General features: G+C 43.7%; 1 protein-coding gene across 1 annotated transcript in view; it reads left to right on the top strand.

Moving 5' to 3' along the window:
- Positions 1 to 15,842, top strand: part of FTO (FTO alpha-ketoglutarate dependent dioxygenase) — a 311,228-nt gene that overhangs the window by 74,888 nt on the left and 220,498 nt on the right. Inside the window, exon 2 of the mRNA XM_037141548.2 lies at positions 7,050 to 7,127. Within this exon, the coding sequence (XP_036997443.2) occupies positions 7,050 to 7,127 (78 nt within the window). The remainder of the gene's footprint in view (positions 1 to 7,049; positions 7,128 to 15,842) is intronic.

Raw genomic sequence — 15,842 nt, 5'->3', positions numbered from 1 at the left:
AGAAAGATTTCTATTACTAACAGCAAGTGCTGGAAGAGAGGAGGGGAGAAAGTCTTCAAAGTACCAAGAGAAGATTACAGTTAATTTTCATATTTAAAACTCCAGTAGTCTTTGATTCAGGGATACAGATATTTTCAGTGATAAAAAAGACTAGGAGAGTTACTATCCATAGGCTCTTACTAGGAAAACCGTTCAGTGTTGCACTGTAGCAAGAAGAAAAGTGAACCCAACATGAAGGTTTTTCTTACAAGAGACAGGGACGAACATAGAAAGTGATAAAAATGTATTGGGAAACTCACTTAATTACTGGTCTAAAATACTTTCTGTTTTACAATGAATACAAAACTGAAACTCTGGGTAACAACAACCGAGAATGTGGGGAAGAGGAGGCGAACCACGTGTGATACAATAGGAGGGGCTCCGAAGGAGACACACTCTTGGCATCATTGGTTTCTGAGAGTAATAGGAAAATGCGGTCCATCTGAGAAATAACAGATAAAATGGGTACGTATCTAGAAAAATATACATGACTCAAATTGCTTTAAGTAGTCAAAAGTCTGACAAAGCAATGAGAGAAGGTGAATGATCATCAAAAATCGATGCCTTAAATGCATCAGGCCCATTCTTGGAGGCAAGATATACTGTCTTTCAGTAGTTCTCACTTTCCCCATTCCCTGTTTTTAGGAGGACTTTATTGGCATCATTGACATACCATGAACTGTACATATTTAAGTGGTACAGCTTGTTAAGTCGTGACATGTGCCTGGACTTGTGAAACCACCCTCAGAATCCAGGCACCTCCCCTAACTCATCACGCCAGGTAATTTCTCCGTGTCTCTCAGCAATCCCCCTCTCTTCCTGCAACCCTGGCCCCGGGCAACCACTAATTGCCATTTGTCACTATTGATTAATCTGCATAAGTGGAATAAAACGGGATGTACTTTTTGTTCTGGCCTGTCCTCCTTCACTCGGCATGACTTTAAAAGTCACTGATGTTGTATCCGTAACTCATATTTTTGTGTTGCTGTGTAGTGACTCTTGGTATGCCTTAGCTTCTTTTTCTCCAAGATGCTACAATTGTTTTCTGTTCCCTTGATGGACATTTGGGTTGTTTCCAACTGTTGGCAGTTGCAAATACAGCTGCCATGAGTGTTTATGTACAGGTTTTTTTTGTATGGATTTAAGCTGTCATGTTGTAGGTGTGTATCTTATCTTTTTTTAAGATATTAGCAGATTGTCCTCCAAAGTGGTGGAATATTTTGTTTTCATGAGAGCCGTGTTTAAGAGTTTCTAGCTTGGAGAGTTTGGGGAGTAGAAGTCCCTCAATTTGATGAAGTTTATCACCTGTTTACCTTTTATGGATAGTGCTTTGGTTTCAGATGTGAGAAAACTTTGCCTGCCTAAGCTAAACACTCAAAGAATTTTCTCTTTTCTTCTACTAGTATTATAGTTTATCTTTTACACTTATATTTATTGTTAGCTTTTGCCTTGATGTATTCATTCGAGTTAAGTTTATATATGGTACAAGATGTGGATTAAATGAAAAACTATGGGTACTAATTCTTCAAGTAGTATTTGTTGAAAGGAATTTCTTTCTCCACTGAATTAACATTGAATCTTTGTCAAAAATCAATTGGTCACAAATAGGTGGGTCTGTTTTTGGATTCTATGTTATTCATTTATGTATTTGTCTACTTTTCTGCCATTACCACATTGTTTTGATTCCTGTAGTGTTAGAATGCCTTCACTTGAGAGTCAAGTCCTTCAACTTTATTCTTCCTTTGCAGAGTGGTTTGGCCAGTTCAGGTCTTGCCACTTTAATATAAATTTTAGTCGTGTGCCAATTTTTACAAAAAGGGCTGCAGGGATCTTGGACTGGGCCAGCATCAATTTGGGGAAAATGTGACATTCAGTCTTCAGACCTATCAACACACCATATTCCTCTCTACTTACTTAGAGCTCCTTTAATTTCTTTCAGCAATGATTTGTGGGGATTTAAAAGAATGTAAGTCTAGAGAAATCTTTCATCAGATTTATCGCTAAGTACTGTATAATTTTTGATGTTATTGTTTATGATATTCTTTAAAAGTTTAATTTCAGTTAGTTGTTCACTCATAGGTAGAAATACCTGATTTTTGTATATTTACCTTGCAGCCTTGCTCTCCTGTAGATTCTATCCTGCAACGTTGCTGAACGTATTAGTTCTAATAGCTTTGTTGTAGATCCCGTAGGATTTTCTATACAAGTGCTTCATTGCAGATAAAGACCGTTTTATCCATCCTGTATTTTTCCGTAGTCTGAATGTGTGTTTCGTTTCTTTTTCTGGCCACATTACAGTGCCCGGAACCTTCAGTACCATCTCAGATAGAGGGGTGACAGCCGGCATCTTTGCATTTTCCCCAATTGTGCAATGAGACCACCCTGGCTTTCATCACTAGCTATGACGTTACCTGTGTGGTTTTCACAGGCTCATCTATCAGGGTGAAGGAGCTCTCTAGTTCACCGAGTGCGGGTAGCAGGATTGATGTTGGGTATTGACTGATGTTCCTACTGCATCAGTTCAGATGAGCATATGGTTTTTCTTTCTTAGCCTGAGAGTATGATAAATTATGTCGATTTTCAAATGGTAAACCACCCTGGCGTTTCTGGGATAATACTTGGCCATGATGTATTGTCCTTTCTATGTGTTGATGGATTCAATTTGCTAAAATTTGTTAATAATTTGTATATTCCTATTCTTAAGGGGATATTGGTCTGCAATTTTATTGTAATAATTCTGCTTGGCTTGGGGATTGCATTTCATTAATTTTCTGTATGAGTTTGTGTAGAATTGATAGATCTGTCTTATATGTTTGGTAGAATTCAATAGTGAAGGTTTTGTGCCTGGAGTTTTCTCTGTGGGAAGTTTTTACAATACAAATCCCACTTCATTATTAGATAGAGGGCTCTTTGGGTTATCTTTTTCTTGAGATAATTTGTGTCTTTCAAGGAATTTTCTTCTATTTTGTCCAAGTTTTAAAATTTATTGGTATAAAGTTCATAACACCCCCTTATTATCTTTTTAGTTAGTATGTTGAGCCTTCAGGTTTTTTCTTTTCTTTTTCTTATCTATTTGGCTGGAGACTTTAAATTTCTCAAAGAAGTAGCCTCTGGCCTCATTGATTTTCTTGACTTTTCTGCTTTCTATTCTATTGATTTTACTCAGATCTTTTGTAATTTTCTTTCATCTGCTTACTTTGTGTTTCATTGGCTCCTCTTTTTTCATTTTCTTCAGGTAGAAGCTGAGGTCATTGACTTTAAATCACTTTTCTTTTTTGATATAGGCATTAGTGTTATAAATTTCCCTGTAAATAGTGCTGTGGCTGCAACTTAGAACATTTTGAATGTTTTGTTTTTATTTTTATTTAATTTAAAACTTTCTGGTTTCTTGTTTTGTTTCTTCTTTGACCCATGGATTATTTAGAAGTGGGTTGTTTAGTTCCCAGATATTTGAGGAGTTTCGAGATACATCTCTCTTATTGATGTTTGTTTCAATTTTGTGAGAGAACATTCCCACCCCCACTCCCCCCCCCCAGCTTTACTGAGATGTAATCGACATACACTATAACATTGTGATACTTTGACCCAAGTATTTATAGGGACATGGTTACCATGATAAGGCTAGTGAACACCTCCACCATCTCCCATAATTCCTTTGTCTTACTTCCCACCTGTGTCTGGGTCTCCCCCTTCTCTGCTACAGCCCTGGTGACCAGCATAGCCCCCTTAGAAGGGTCTTCAAAATGCTCCTCTGGCCGGGTAGCAGGTCCAAGGCTTTGGATCCTCTCTGGCTTTCTGTGTGTCATTTGTGAGCAGCCTGATGTATTTGACATGAGTGTGACAGCCAAGACACGTGAGCAGAGCCATGTGCAGAGGGCCAGCTGTGTGGGTTTATCTGTACCCCAGGCCGAGGGGCCAGACCTGAAGGTCAAATACGATCGTCGTCCGCCTCCATCCCCGAGTGCGTTTTGGTGTCTTATGCGTTTGCCAGCTGCCTGGTGTTTGACCCAGAGGAGTGGCCACAGCTGTGTTTTCTCCCCTCTTCACTCTGTGCCTGTGATGACTCGCTCCCCCACTCCAAATACTTCACTGCGTATTGGAAAAGTATACACTCTCTAAAATTAAGCCCCAAATCACATCGTCTTCATCTTTACATTGAATTGCAGGATAAGAATTAATGGGTAATACATTCGAGTTGATATTAGGACAGCTGCTGACTGGGCAACAGGTTTGCCCAGTTCAAAATCAAAGCAATGCAAAATGGAACACTTTGAATGCTCTTGCTCCACCTGTCGCCTTTTGTCATTTCTTGCCTCCCCACCTACAGGTCGTCACTGGAATAGTTTGTCACTGCCCTTCATGTTTCAGGACTGCAGACACAAGCAGGTGTTTCGTCCCTGCCTCTTACTTCCCAATAAATCCCAGAGAGCTTTTCAAAATATTCTTCTATAAAAAGGGCTGGTAAAGATTCATAGGAGAACGTAGCCTTTCCCGAGCTTGATGTCTACATTGAAATACAGATTTTGATGCAATCCGTGATGGAGAACAGAAATGTGCAAGTAAAATCATGGAAACATCATTAGTTCTTTCTATGTCCCAAACGATGGCAAATGTTGAAAACAGATGAGCCACTTAACCAGTGATTTACCTAAACAAATCGTTGGCGTTAGTAGTACAGGTCCTCACAAAGGAAAACTGTTCATAGTTTAACTGGTAAGCCGGTGTTATTATAGAGCAGAAAATACCTATAGTCCAAACAGAAAGTTTCACTCAACAAACAGACTGGAACATTGTAGTAAAGTGTACTGTTTCATCTCTATTAGGTCAACTGGTGCTATATTCCTACTCCCTTCATTTGTTCTTTATTCGCTGCGGATAATTACATAAAAGGCCCGGCAGGAATTAGAGTTCGCCCCGAGGTTACTCTGGGCTGCCCTGCCCGGGTGGGGAGGAGGATGCCCAGGGCTCCCCTGTCCGGTGAGCAGGCTGTCCACTGCGTCATGACTCAGCTCGTGGGGTCCGGTCTGTGTCCACCAAGCTGCGGGCCCTGACCCAGAGTGAGGTGCACCACTTCCTCCTTCTTATCAAGGAGCTGACAGTCTGGGTGTGCATTTCATCACAGTTTCAGTCAAAATCAGTCCTTTCTGCCATTTCCGGTCTTCTTTGTTTAGAAAATTTCTATGATGTATAGATGATTCCTATGTGTATGTGCATCTGTGTAATAAACACACATATGCCATTTATATATCATGTACACACACGCACACACCATATGTGTTTGAATATAAGCCCGGATATTCTTTGAACAATAACCCCCTGGAAGGAGGGCGTCACCTCACAGGTATTTGATTCCTTAGAAAGTACTTTATCACCTGGGGTCCTTCCCTACTCTGTGTGAGCCGCTCGGTGCCGTAGGCTTGCCCGCCACCCAAAGGCAGGGCGTCCCTCTGAACCCTCTGTAAACTGCAGTGGTGCAAAGTAAGGAAGTAATTATAGTAACTTATATGGAAACACTTTCGAGCACTCCCAGAACCCCCAAATAATCCACCGAATCGTACCAAATAACCCATAAAACCTGAGGTAGCCCAAGTGCATAGAAGTCAAAGGAGGAATGATACGGTAACTATACAGCCTGTATACAGTAGGAATAATGTCAGTGCAGTCTAGTTTCACTTATTGAAAAGACTGACTTCTCCTTCAGTGTAAGGTAACAACACCACACTGTGCACGCCCATCCATCCACTCAAGCAATGAATGGACTTTGTATTTTATCCATTATTAGATGCCGACTGAAAGAGACCACTTTGCTACTAGTAGAACCATTAGTACCTTCAGCAGCTTTCAAGATTCTTGTTCTGTGCATGTAAATAGTACAGTGGTGAATGCAGGCAAGTTCAATGCACACTCAGTGTCATTACTTTGTTCACCACAATGAAAACGCTAACTCCGTTCAGTTCTATGTTAAGTGTAATACCCTTACGAGTGGTCTTAGGCTTCTCTGATACCCGGGGCACATCTTGCTAACAGAGGCACAGAGTAACTCGAGATAAAGCCAGGATGCTCACAGGTAGTTCAAGGTTGAGGTGGCTGGATGCTGAGATGCTAGGTGTGGTCCCCGGGGAAGGAGCCTGTTGGGGGGGGGGGACCTCTCCCTGTGGGGGACCGCTACCTCCATAACAGCTCACTGCGGAGCAGGTGCTGAACAGTAGTTTCCTTTTCTTTTGGAAAGACAAAAACACAGTTTGGGTTTGTTTTGACTGGCAAAAACAGGTGCTATTGTAACAGGTCTTTGTAGACGTCAAGTGTCGCAAAGCGAACTTTTGGAAAGTGGGGGAAACCTGTATTTGGGAAGACACTGAAATGGCTTCAGACAGTGCAGGTCGTTGCTGCTTAAAAAGATTTCTTCGTAAAATGGGAAGAGAAAAGAAGTAAAGGTGCTTAACACAGATTCTTCTAGAGGTGAAAGATCACTTTTAAAAAGTAATTGTGTCAGTGGATATGATAGCCAATAAAATCTACAGGATGAATAAATATTCCAAATGCCCCCTTGTTATACGCACGGGCACTTGGAGCTTGGCTCGGTGTCTCTGGGGGTGGTGTCATGGGGAAGCGTTCGGACACCGCTGGGGCTCCAGCGGATTCTGCAGACATGGAGATTTGCTCTGGAAACTCTACCGGGTGACTCGAAAGGAGACTCTCTATGAAAAGGCCCCCGATGTTGAAGATACACTTCAGGAGTTAGTTAAATTGTTTCATGAAATGTGACAATGAATAAAATAATTATTTCCAAATTAATGCTTTAGACAATGTGTAATGTAAGTGTATGTCATGAAGTTACTACAGTTTGTAATTGGCATTCAACTAGTTTCTATCTAAAAGTGTAGACATTCAAGTTGGCTAAAATTTTTCTTATTTTGGTACTCTCTCTCTTATTGGACAAATAAGGGGTTGTCTTATATTTTGGGCCACTTTATAGTCAGTCACCTATAATGATTATTATTTTTATACAGAAACTGAGGCTTCTTGAAGAGCTTGAAGACACTTGGCTTCCTTATCTGACCCCCAAAGATGATGAATTCTATCAGCAGGTAAGGCCTTTTGATTCCTTTATCAATTTGTAGTGGCTTGTTCTGATCCACCTAAGTTTACCTGCGAAGCACCTGCCGTCTGGAGAGGTTGAATGAGAAGCAACAGGGTCTGATTCGGCCGTCTCGTGACTCCTCACCCACAGAAGACATGCCTGACTTTGCAATCAGCTGTCCACTGTGACTTCCATCCACAGGGGTCCATGGTTTTCCCCTCTTCCTTGCCTCTGCTCATGCTCTTTCTTCCACATCAAATGTCCATTTGCCAGATGGCTAATTCTTCAAGGTTTCTCGCAGACATTGCCTCCTTTGTGAGAGTTGCCTCGACTGACCGTCCCTACACGCAGGCTGGACTGCTCTGTCCTCCGTGCTGCTTGTCCCCCATCAACACCTCTGTGGTCCCCATCACACGGTGTTGCAGTTGTGGGGTTCTGCGTCTCTTTCCTGGATTAGTTGGAATTCTTTCCATCACGAAGGGCAAAACCCTAAAGAAACTCACGGTGGAAGAAAAGAGAATTTATTGACCTGCTTGAGCTGTCTCGGAGGACTGGGCTGTATCCAGCTTTGCCAAGGGTGTTGTCTGATCACTCTTGGTCTCTATTCTGTGGGTTGGCTTTCCTCCGTGGGACTTCCTGCTGAGGGGGGTGCTCCTGGCAGCAGCAGAGGGATCTGACCGCCCAGGGGTGGTGCGGTCTTAAGCACGCGGGGTCTTAGAAGAGCATAGTGATTTCTTTTTTCCTGGTTCTAGTTGATTCTCCTGGCACTGATCTCATCGGCTTGTTTAGACTCATAGGCTCATCTCCAAAGCAGCCTTTGTGTTTGTTTCTGGGTGTGAGGTGCCCTCGTTTGCCTGGCCTGGTCTGTGGCCCCCCTCTTGAAGTAGGGTAGAACGTGAGCAGTCCCCCTCAAACTGCGTCAACTGTGAGTCAGGGGCAGATGGCTTTCCCCAAGGAGAACCATCCTTTGGGGTCCTGTTCCCCCGAAAAGGAGGGGAAGGCAGGCCGAGCAGGTGAAAATGATACGTGCTCACCACTCTTGCTGATGAGAACGTGAACTCTCAGAGCCTGAGAATTGAGCCACAGCATCTTTGCGTCGGCAGCAGCCGGCTCCCACTTTTGTGGCAAGATGCTCAGTAACTGGGGAAGGAAGAGAGGAAAGGAGCCCCCAGCCACAGTCCAGGTGTCCTTCTCCCCAGGTCACCGTCCATCCCAGACGCTGTCTCTCACCTCCATCCCCATCAGGTCTTCACTGTCTTTCACCTCTGGGGCCCTTTGATCGTTGATCTCACTTTCCTCTTTGCCCCTCTTCCTTAATCCTTAAAGTGACAGTACGTTTTCTTTTTGCAATTGCATTTTTCAGTTCCAGTCTACACCCCATATTATTTTGTATTTGTTTCAGGTGTGCGTTTTCTCACCAAGACGTAACTCGGACCATGCCTGCCCCTTGCCCCAGCCCCCGAATTTCCAGCCCCGTCCGCCGCCTCAGTCACCATTCCCCACTCCGGATTTTTGCAGTACCTCCGACTGGCTGTGCAGTCCCAGGGTGTGGGCCTTCCTGCTGCACCCTCTGCTGACGTGCCTCTTTCTTCTTTCCTCAATGGACTTGTGTGTCACCTGTTTGTCACAGCCCGTGTATCGCTTCCTGTAGGGCTCTTCCCTGCCACTTCTGCAGCCCAGGGCGTTGTCTCTGCTCCCCAGCGCGTGTACCTTCATGAATCCTTCTCTCTGTTTATTATAGTGGTTTTCTTGTTGTCTACGTCTGTCTTCCTCACCCTCTGTACTACATACGGTGCCTGGCACCTAGGTGTTTAATTAGTTTGCTTGAGTGAATGAATGAATGAATGCACACAGTTAATTTAAAAAGCCAGTTCTATAATAATGCGTAGTGTGACTTGAATTTTGTTTTCACACACACGCACACACGCACGCACGCACACACACACACAGCCCTCCAGGGAGGTGGCATCTGGAAAGATTTGCAGGACTTGCGCAGAGATGCTGTCTCCCAGGGTCGGTAGGGAGAAAAACCTCGAGTGTCTCTAGTTCCCCATGTTACCGTACATGACCACGTATTCTTTCGTAATCAGGAGAAAAAAAATACCTTTAAGGAGTACCCTTAAAACAGGCAAACCCATGCCCTGGCTGGTGTAGCTCAGTGGATTGAGCACAGTCCTGCGAACCAGAGTGTTGCTGGTTTGATTCCAACCCAGGGCACATGCCTGGGTTGCAGGCCAGATCCCCAGTAGGGGGTGTTCTAGAGGCAAGCACATATGATGTTTCACTCCCTCTCTTTCTCCCTTTCTTCCCCATCTTTCTAAAATAAATAGATAAAATCTTTATAAAAAAACACCCAAAACAGGCCAACCCAGAAGATGCAATCAGTTCTCAAATCCTTACCGATATTTCCCAGATACGAGCCTTCCCATGCACGGCACACTCTGCGTTGTCAAGTGATCCCCGAGCCCGTCCAGCGGCTGTGTTGTGAAGGCGGCACACGAAGAATCAAACGCCCGAGGTTATCAGCCCCCTGTGCCGCGGACCCGCCACGTGCGGGCGGAGAGAAGCAAACTCAAATGCAAACAGAACAATGCTCAAGGCTTCTCTCTTAGCTTTCCACGGCAAACCCGACTCCGGGGTCTAATCGCTTTACGTGCACCTCCTAAGAAGGCTTGGTGCATCAACAAAACCTTAGGAAAGTAAATCTAGTCTCTTAAAAGGCGAAGAGGAACTTCTGTTTAGTGACATGGATACATAGACCGTTCAGACCTGCCATCGGGTCACCGGAAACAAGCCCTGGCCATGGGAATGCCAGCCCAGCTGCCAGTCAAATGAGACTCGGGGTGTCTGTTGAGTCACCCTCCCAGTGAGCCAGGGACTGTGCTTAGTGTCTTTATTTAAAAAAAAAGGAAAAACTGAGGCCCAGAGAGGTTTAAAGTTTTATTCGAGATTTATAAGGGAGAAGTGCCAAGACCAGGGTTTGAGCCGGGGCTGGCAGGTTCTGGGGTCTGAACTCGGAACTACTCTGCTTCTCCCCTCAATCTCTTGGGGCTCCTGGGATGTCTGTGCTTCCCTCCCCGCCACCACCGGCCCCCACCCCTCCCAGCTCCATTCCAACTGTGTCCTGGGTGGCTCCACTTGACCCACATTCATTAATGATTTACTTAAACAATTGTAGTTAGCTCCCCCTGGCCTATGCCAGGTAATGTTATTGGTACTAAAGATGAAGTTGCAAACAATAAAAGATTTCTGCCCTCTTTAAGCTTATTTCTTGAGGGGCAGGGAGGAGAGAGGAAGTAGAACTTTTTGTTTAAAGTGGAAAAAAAAGAAGAAAAAGTCAGAGGGAAGCTGGAGATAAAAAAGCGGGTGAGGGAGGTAGGGAATACCGTGCAGTGGCGGGCGGGGGGTGCACACAGTGTGACAGAACAGGAGGCCTCCTGGCGGAGGCGCTTGAACACAGAGCCGGTGGAGGTGTGGGAAGAATGTTCTGGAACAGGGAACAGCAAAGCCCCTAAGGTATGTTTGAGGAGGACAGACAGCACCCAAGGCTATGGTACCTGGAGCCAAGTGAGACCTGGGAGAGTAGAAAGAGATGAGATCACAGAGCAGCGGCCAGACTGTGTAGGAACTTGCTGTCTGATGAGAATGCCGGCCGTGACCCCGAGAGACGGGCAGTTGGGGGAGGGTTTGGAGCACAGGTGTGGCCGGAGGTGACCCGCCTTAATAAGCTCCTCTCTGCAGGAGCCTCGCTGTTCGTTCCCTCCTCCGATGGCCTGTCCTTTGTCTTATTCTTCAAATTCAAACCTTGCTGTCCTCAACATCTGTCCAGGACTTCCACCCCTCATTCAGGCTCTGGGCCCTGGCTGCCCCAAGTCTTCACAACCAACCCCCTGCCCCCGGGTTGTTTCCTCTTTCCAATGCCACCCACGTGATCTCAGGTTAGCCCCTCAGCTGTCTGCTTCTGCCAACTGACCATCATTCTCCTCGTCGGTGTCCTGCAGGCCCTCCCCAGTGTGTAAGAATTGTTCCTATGACCATGTCTGACCTGTCACTCCTTGCTTCATGCAGGTGGCTGGGTCTCTTTTGCCCCTAAGGTCAAGTGCAAACTCCTCAGCATATTTCGAGGTCATCGACTCTGTGCCCTCAGACTGCCTCTCTGATCTGCTCCCTACCTGTTGCCTGACACCATGTCCAACCTTGAACTATCACACAGAGTTTCTTGCCATGCCTGAGCCCGCCGGGTCCTCTCTCCCTCACGCTGCTGTGCCTCTGATGATTTCTGAACCCTCTTTTCCCTCTGCTGAGCACCTACTGACCCTTACAGACCTTGCTTAAACACTGCCTCTTCTGTGAAGTTACTGGGAAATCTTGCTTGTTCACCTTCCAGAAACAATGAGTCTGACCACTTCTCACTTCCTCTGCCCCATTCCCAGTAGCCACAGCTCCCATCATCTCTTTCTCCGGGGGCGGCTTGACCTCTGAACTTCTCCCCTCGGCCCCCACCTTCAGTGTGTTTTAACACAGCATCTGTAGTGCTCTTTTTAACACATAAATCAGCTCCTGACCCTCTCTTGCTGGCCCTTAGGTACATTGCCATCTTGTTTGGAGTGAGAGCCCGTGACCTTCCATTCACCTACAAAGCCCTGTGGGCCTGGCTCCTGACGGCTGCTGTCCCCGCATTTCCTGATCCTCGGGTCCTCTCTCCACCCCCCAACCTCTGGCAGCCTTGCTCTGCCCCGGGGAATACACCAAGCAGGCTCCTACCCTCAGGCCTTTGCACTTGGTGTTCTCTTGGCTGGACCTCTCTCCCTGCCCCACGTATCTGCGGGACTCTTGCATTCCTGTGTGAGTCGTCTCCATCAGAGCAGACTCGGGCCATTCTGGGGAAAGCAGCAAACCCCTGCACTCCTCCTGCCTGACTTACTTGGCTTTGTGTTTCCCCACAGCACTCGGTTCGGTCTCAAATGCTCTGTGTTTTACTAGATAAGCAAGCACACGCTAAATAATTAAGTAAAATACTATATATGTAGTGAGCTGTACATGCTGTATTTGTGCACTGTGTTTATAAACACGAGCTCCCAGAGGGTGTATGGAAGGTTTGCTCACTCTGTCTTGCCCGGACCTAGTGCTCGGCACCTAGGATGTGCTTGGTAAACACGAATTCAGTAGATGAAGGTTTTCCAGACCCCCTTCCTAAGTACCTCCTGCTCCCAAAGCAGTGCGTTCACACGTCTACTGTGATGTCTTTTTCTGACTCTTGGTTTCTATTTCTGCCTGTCTTGTTAAACTGCGAGAGGCTGTGAAAGAGGGCCTCTTCATGACAATTTAGACAGTGTCTGGCACATCATGGGTATTTGGTACGTTTTAAATAATTTGTAAAAAGAACTACTGAGGGAATAAATGAATTCACATACATCTTTGTGTCACTTAGCAAACTGGAGGTCATCACAAGACCCCAGGGCCATTAAAATAAGTGTATAGCGCACCTGTTGGGATGGCTGCAAAGTCATAAGCATTTCTTAGTGAAAGTTATGTAGAAAATACAACTGGTATAATGCAAATTTCTAGAGAGTGCAAAATATAACGTGCTACCAGCAGAATTTATTAACAGCCGACTTAGAAATATACTCCCGTGAATTGGTGTATCCTGACACTTTTAAATGAAAGGCATTTCCCAAGTCACTTGAAGATTTAAAATTTTATTTCCCCCTACTGAAGCTCAAGTTCCATTGGCCATCATTTAGGTGAGCCTTTTGTAAACTGGTTTCTTTTTTTTTTTAAAGAATTTTATTAATTTTTAGAGAGAGGGGAAGGGAGGGAGAAAGAGAGGGAAAGAAATATCAGTGTGTGGCTGCTTCTCACATGACCCGCACTGGAGACCTGGCCTGCAACCCAGGCATGTACCTGGACTGGGAATTGAGCTAGTGACCCTTTGGTTCACAGCCCATGATCAGTCCACTGAGCTATACCGGCCAGGGCTGTAAACTGGTTTCTTATTCATTTAAAAACATGTCTGACTTCTCCATATGATGAAATTCTTTCAGAAGCATCCCTTAATACAAGAGGAGAGGCTAGAATTTTTATAGAACACTTGAAAGTTGTTAGAAAACACAGCCTATGCTCTAGAGAACGTAGAATTCCACGTCTTTCAACCATCGATAAAGGTCTGGAGTGTTGGCAGTTTATATCTAAGATGCCTTTCCAAGTGCTTATGAAACTGTATAATCGTCACTTATGTCGTAGAATCTTTTGTGGATCTCAAGAAATATATAATGTGACCGGACACTGTTAATACAATTGCGTGACTGTACGCTCCCTGGAAAAACATTAATAGGATCAAATGAAAAAAAAAATGTTAACAGATTTGGAAATCTGCCAGAAGGTGTTCCAAATCGTGCGATATCTGATGTTCTAGACGCACCTGTCCAAAGTGGAACGGGGACTTATTTGACAGCGTTAATTAATATTAAATTACTTCATGTTCAGTTCTTTTCCAGAGTTACTTGCTGTTCTCTTGAAAGAAAAGTTTAACAAATGCTACAGGCGCTTTTCTGTATCTGGCACTAATCTCACTCATTTATAAATATGAAGAGAGGGCTTTGAGGTTTGGGGTTCTTTTCTCTTGCATTTTTTGAGAGAGTGACAGTATTAGCCAACTGGTATTTGTATTAATATTTCTTGTAATCAAGTCAAAATTTCCTAGAGCATCGAACAATATTCCAAGTCAGTTTTTAAAGCACCAGACCTGATTTTGAAAATTCTGGGTCCTTGGAAACAGTCTCCCGGCACACATAAGAAATGTCATGAAATTAAGAAAATTTGAGTGCAACATCTTTTCCCTGATTTTTGTTTTAAAAAAGTATTTTACATTTATTTCTGTCCATTTGAAAAACATATAGCTATCTAAAGGAGAGAATTGAAATTATGCCCAAGTTTACCAGACATGAGCATCATAAACTTTTGGCCATATTTTCCCCCAAATCTTTTTTTTCCATGAGAATTTACATATGTACATTTTTTTTCTTTTGTAAGAAGCTAGAATCCTATTGCCTAATTATCCTGATACTGATTTCTTATAAAACAGTAGCTCTTTTACTTATATTTTTCATAAAACTATATAAAAATTTTTCTAAGGTATGTTACTTTACTACTTCATCTTATGAGTGATATACCATTTTTCTTTCTAAACTGCTGTTGGGCATTTTGGTGTTCAGTTTTAAATCATTATGAAGCAAGGTATGATGAATGTCCATATAATCTAGATAAATATCTCTATTTCCCTATGATAAACCCTTAGAAGTAGAATAAGTAATAAAAAGATGAATATGTGATGTTTTGCTGAATCTTTGTCCAATTGCCTGTAAGCTGGGTTGTAATTTGCTTTTCTAAATCTAGGCTATCAGACTATTTGATTTGTACTCACCAACAATGTGTCTTATTACTATGACAAAATTGTATATTTTGCAAATTTAATGGACAAAGCTCAATTGAAAATAATTTAATACAATTATGTTAATTTATAATTTTTCTGACTTCAGTGCAGTTAATTTTTTTCTATGTTGAAGAGCCTTCTATATTAATTTGGGTGAATTTTTCTATTGATATATATGTATAGTTTTAAAAGTATATATATTTAAATTGAGGATGGTTCTTCATTAAAAATTTTAAGCCCATTTCTGCCATATAGATTGCAAATATTTTTCCAGGTAGCGTTTGCTTTTTAGTTTTATAATTTTTTTATGCAAAAGTTTAAATTCTTGTCTATGCCAATGCATCAGTCCTTCTCTGCATAACTTTATTGATAAACCATGTTCGGGTACGGTTCACATATGATAAAATTCACCTCTTGGAGTTGTACAATTCCGTAATTGTTGGCAGCTTTAGAACATTTCCAGCTCCCCGGAGAGGTCCCTCTTGCCTCTTTGCATCATTTTATTTCCCACCTCTCAGCCCAGACACTCGCGATGCTTTCTATTGGTCTCTGAGCTTTTCTTCTTTTACTCTGAGAAAGACGTCTTTTGAATGTATATTTGAGCCACGTCCTGGGGGTACAATGGAGAACAAAACAGCAGCCTCCTCCTCCTTTCAGGAGACTGCTGTCCCGCAAGAGAGATCATTAAACACATCACAGTTCCAATACATGCTCGTTCAAAGAAATACAGGGTGGGGCGACAGGAGGTTTGCAGTTGTGAGTACGCAAAACACAGAGTTTGTTCTCATATTATTATGAGTTAGTGACTGTATTATTTTCCATGGGAACCAGTGGAAAGCCACCCGTATGTAGTTACAGAGTGATGGCTGCTGTGGAAGGTAGGTGAGGAATGGTAACAAGGCGGGGTGGGGTGGAAACTCGGTGTGGGGGGCTTTCTTTGAGAAAGAGCGCTGGGGGCTGAGAGTTGGGGGACGGAGCCCTGCCTGGAAGGTGAAGCACTGGGAGGAGAGGCCGATGTGGTCAGGGGGGAAAGGGACATGAGACATCGGGGAAAAAAAATTTTTTTAATACTTTCCTATGTCATTATTTTTTATTTTTAGAATGCTGTTTTTAACCTCGAGGTATTTACATGTGATACTCCTGAGGCCACGTGAATTTCCCAGGCCCTTTCTATATACTTCCTATGGTCTCCAGCCCCAGGACGTATTAAACAATACCAGCAAGAGTGGTCTGTGTGTATCTTTCCAGTCTTCTCCCTCTCAGCCCCACAGGAGTGCCTTCTAAAACAAA

The sequence above is a fragment of the Artibeus jamaicensis genome, unplaced genomic scaffold (genome assembly GCF_021234435.1).
Source record: "Artibeus jamaicensis isolate MK-2021 breed Jamaican fruit bat unplaced genomic scaffold, CSHL_Jam_final contig_3152, whole genome shotgun sequence".
In the NCBI taxonomy this organism is placed as follows: Eukaryota; Metazoa; Chordata; class Mammalia; order Chiroptera; family Phyllostomidae; genus Artibeus; species Artibeus jamaicensis.
The sequence above is the reverse complement of the archived record's forward strand: the minus strand, read 5'-3'. Positions and strand labels throughout refer to the sequence as shown.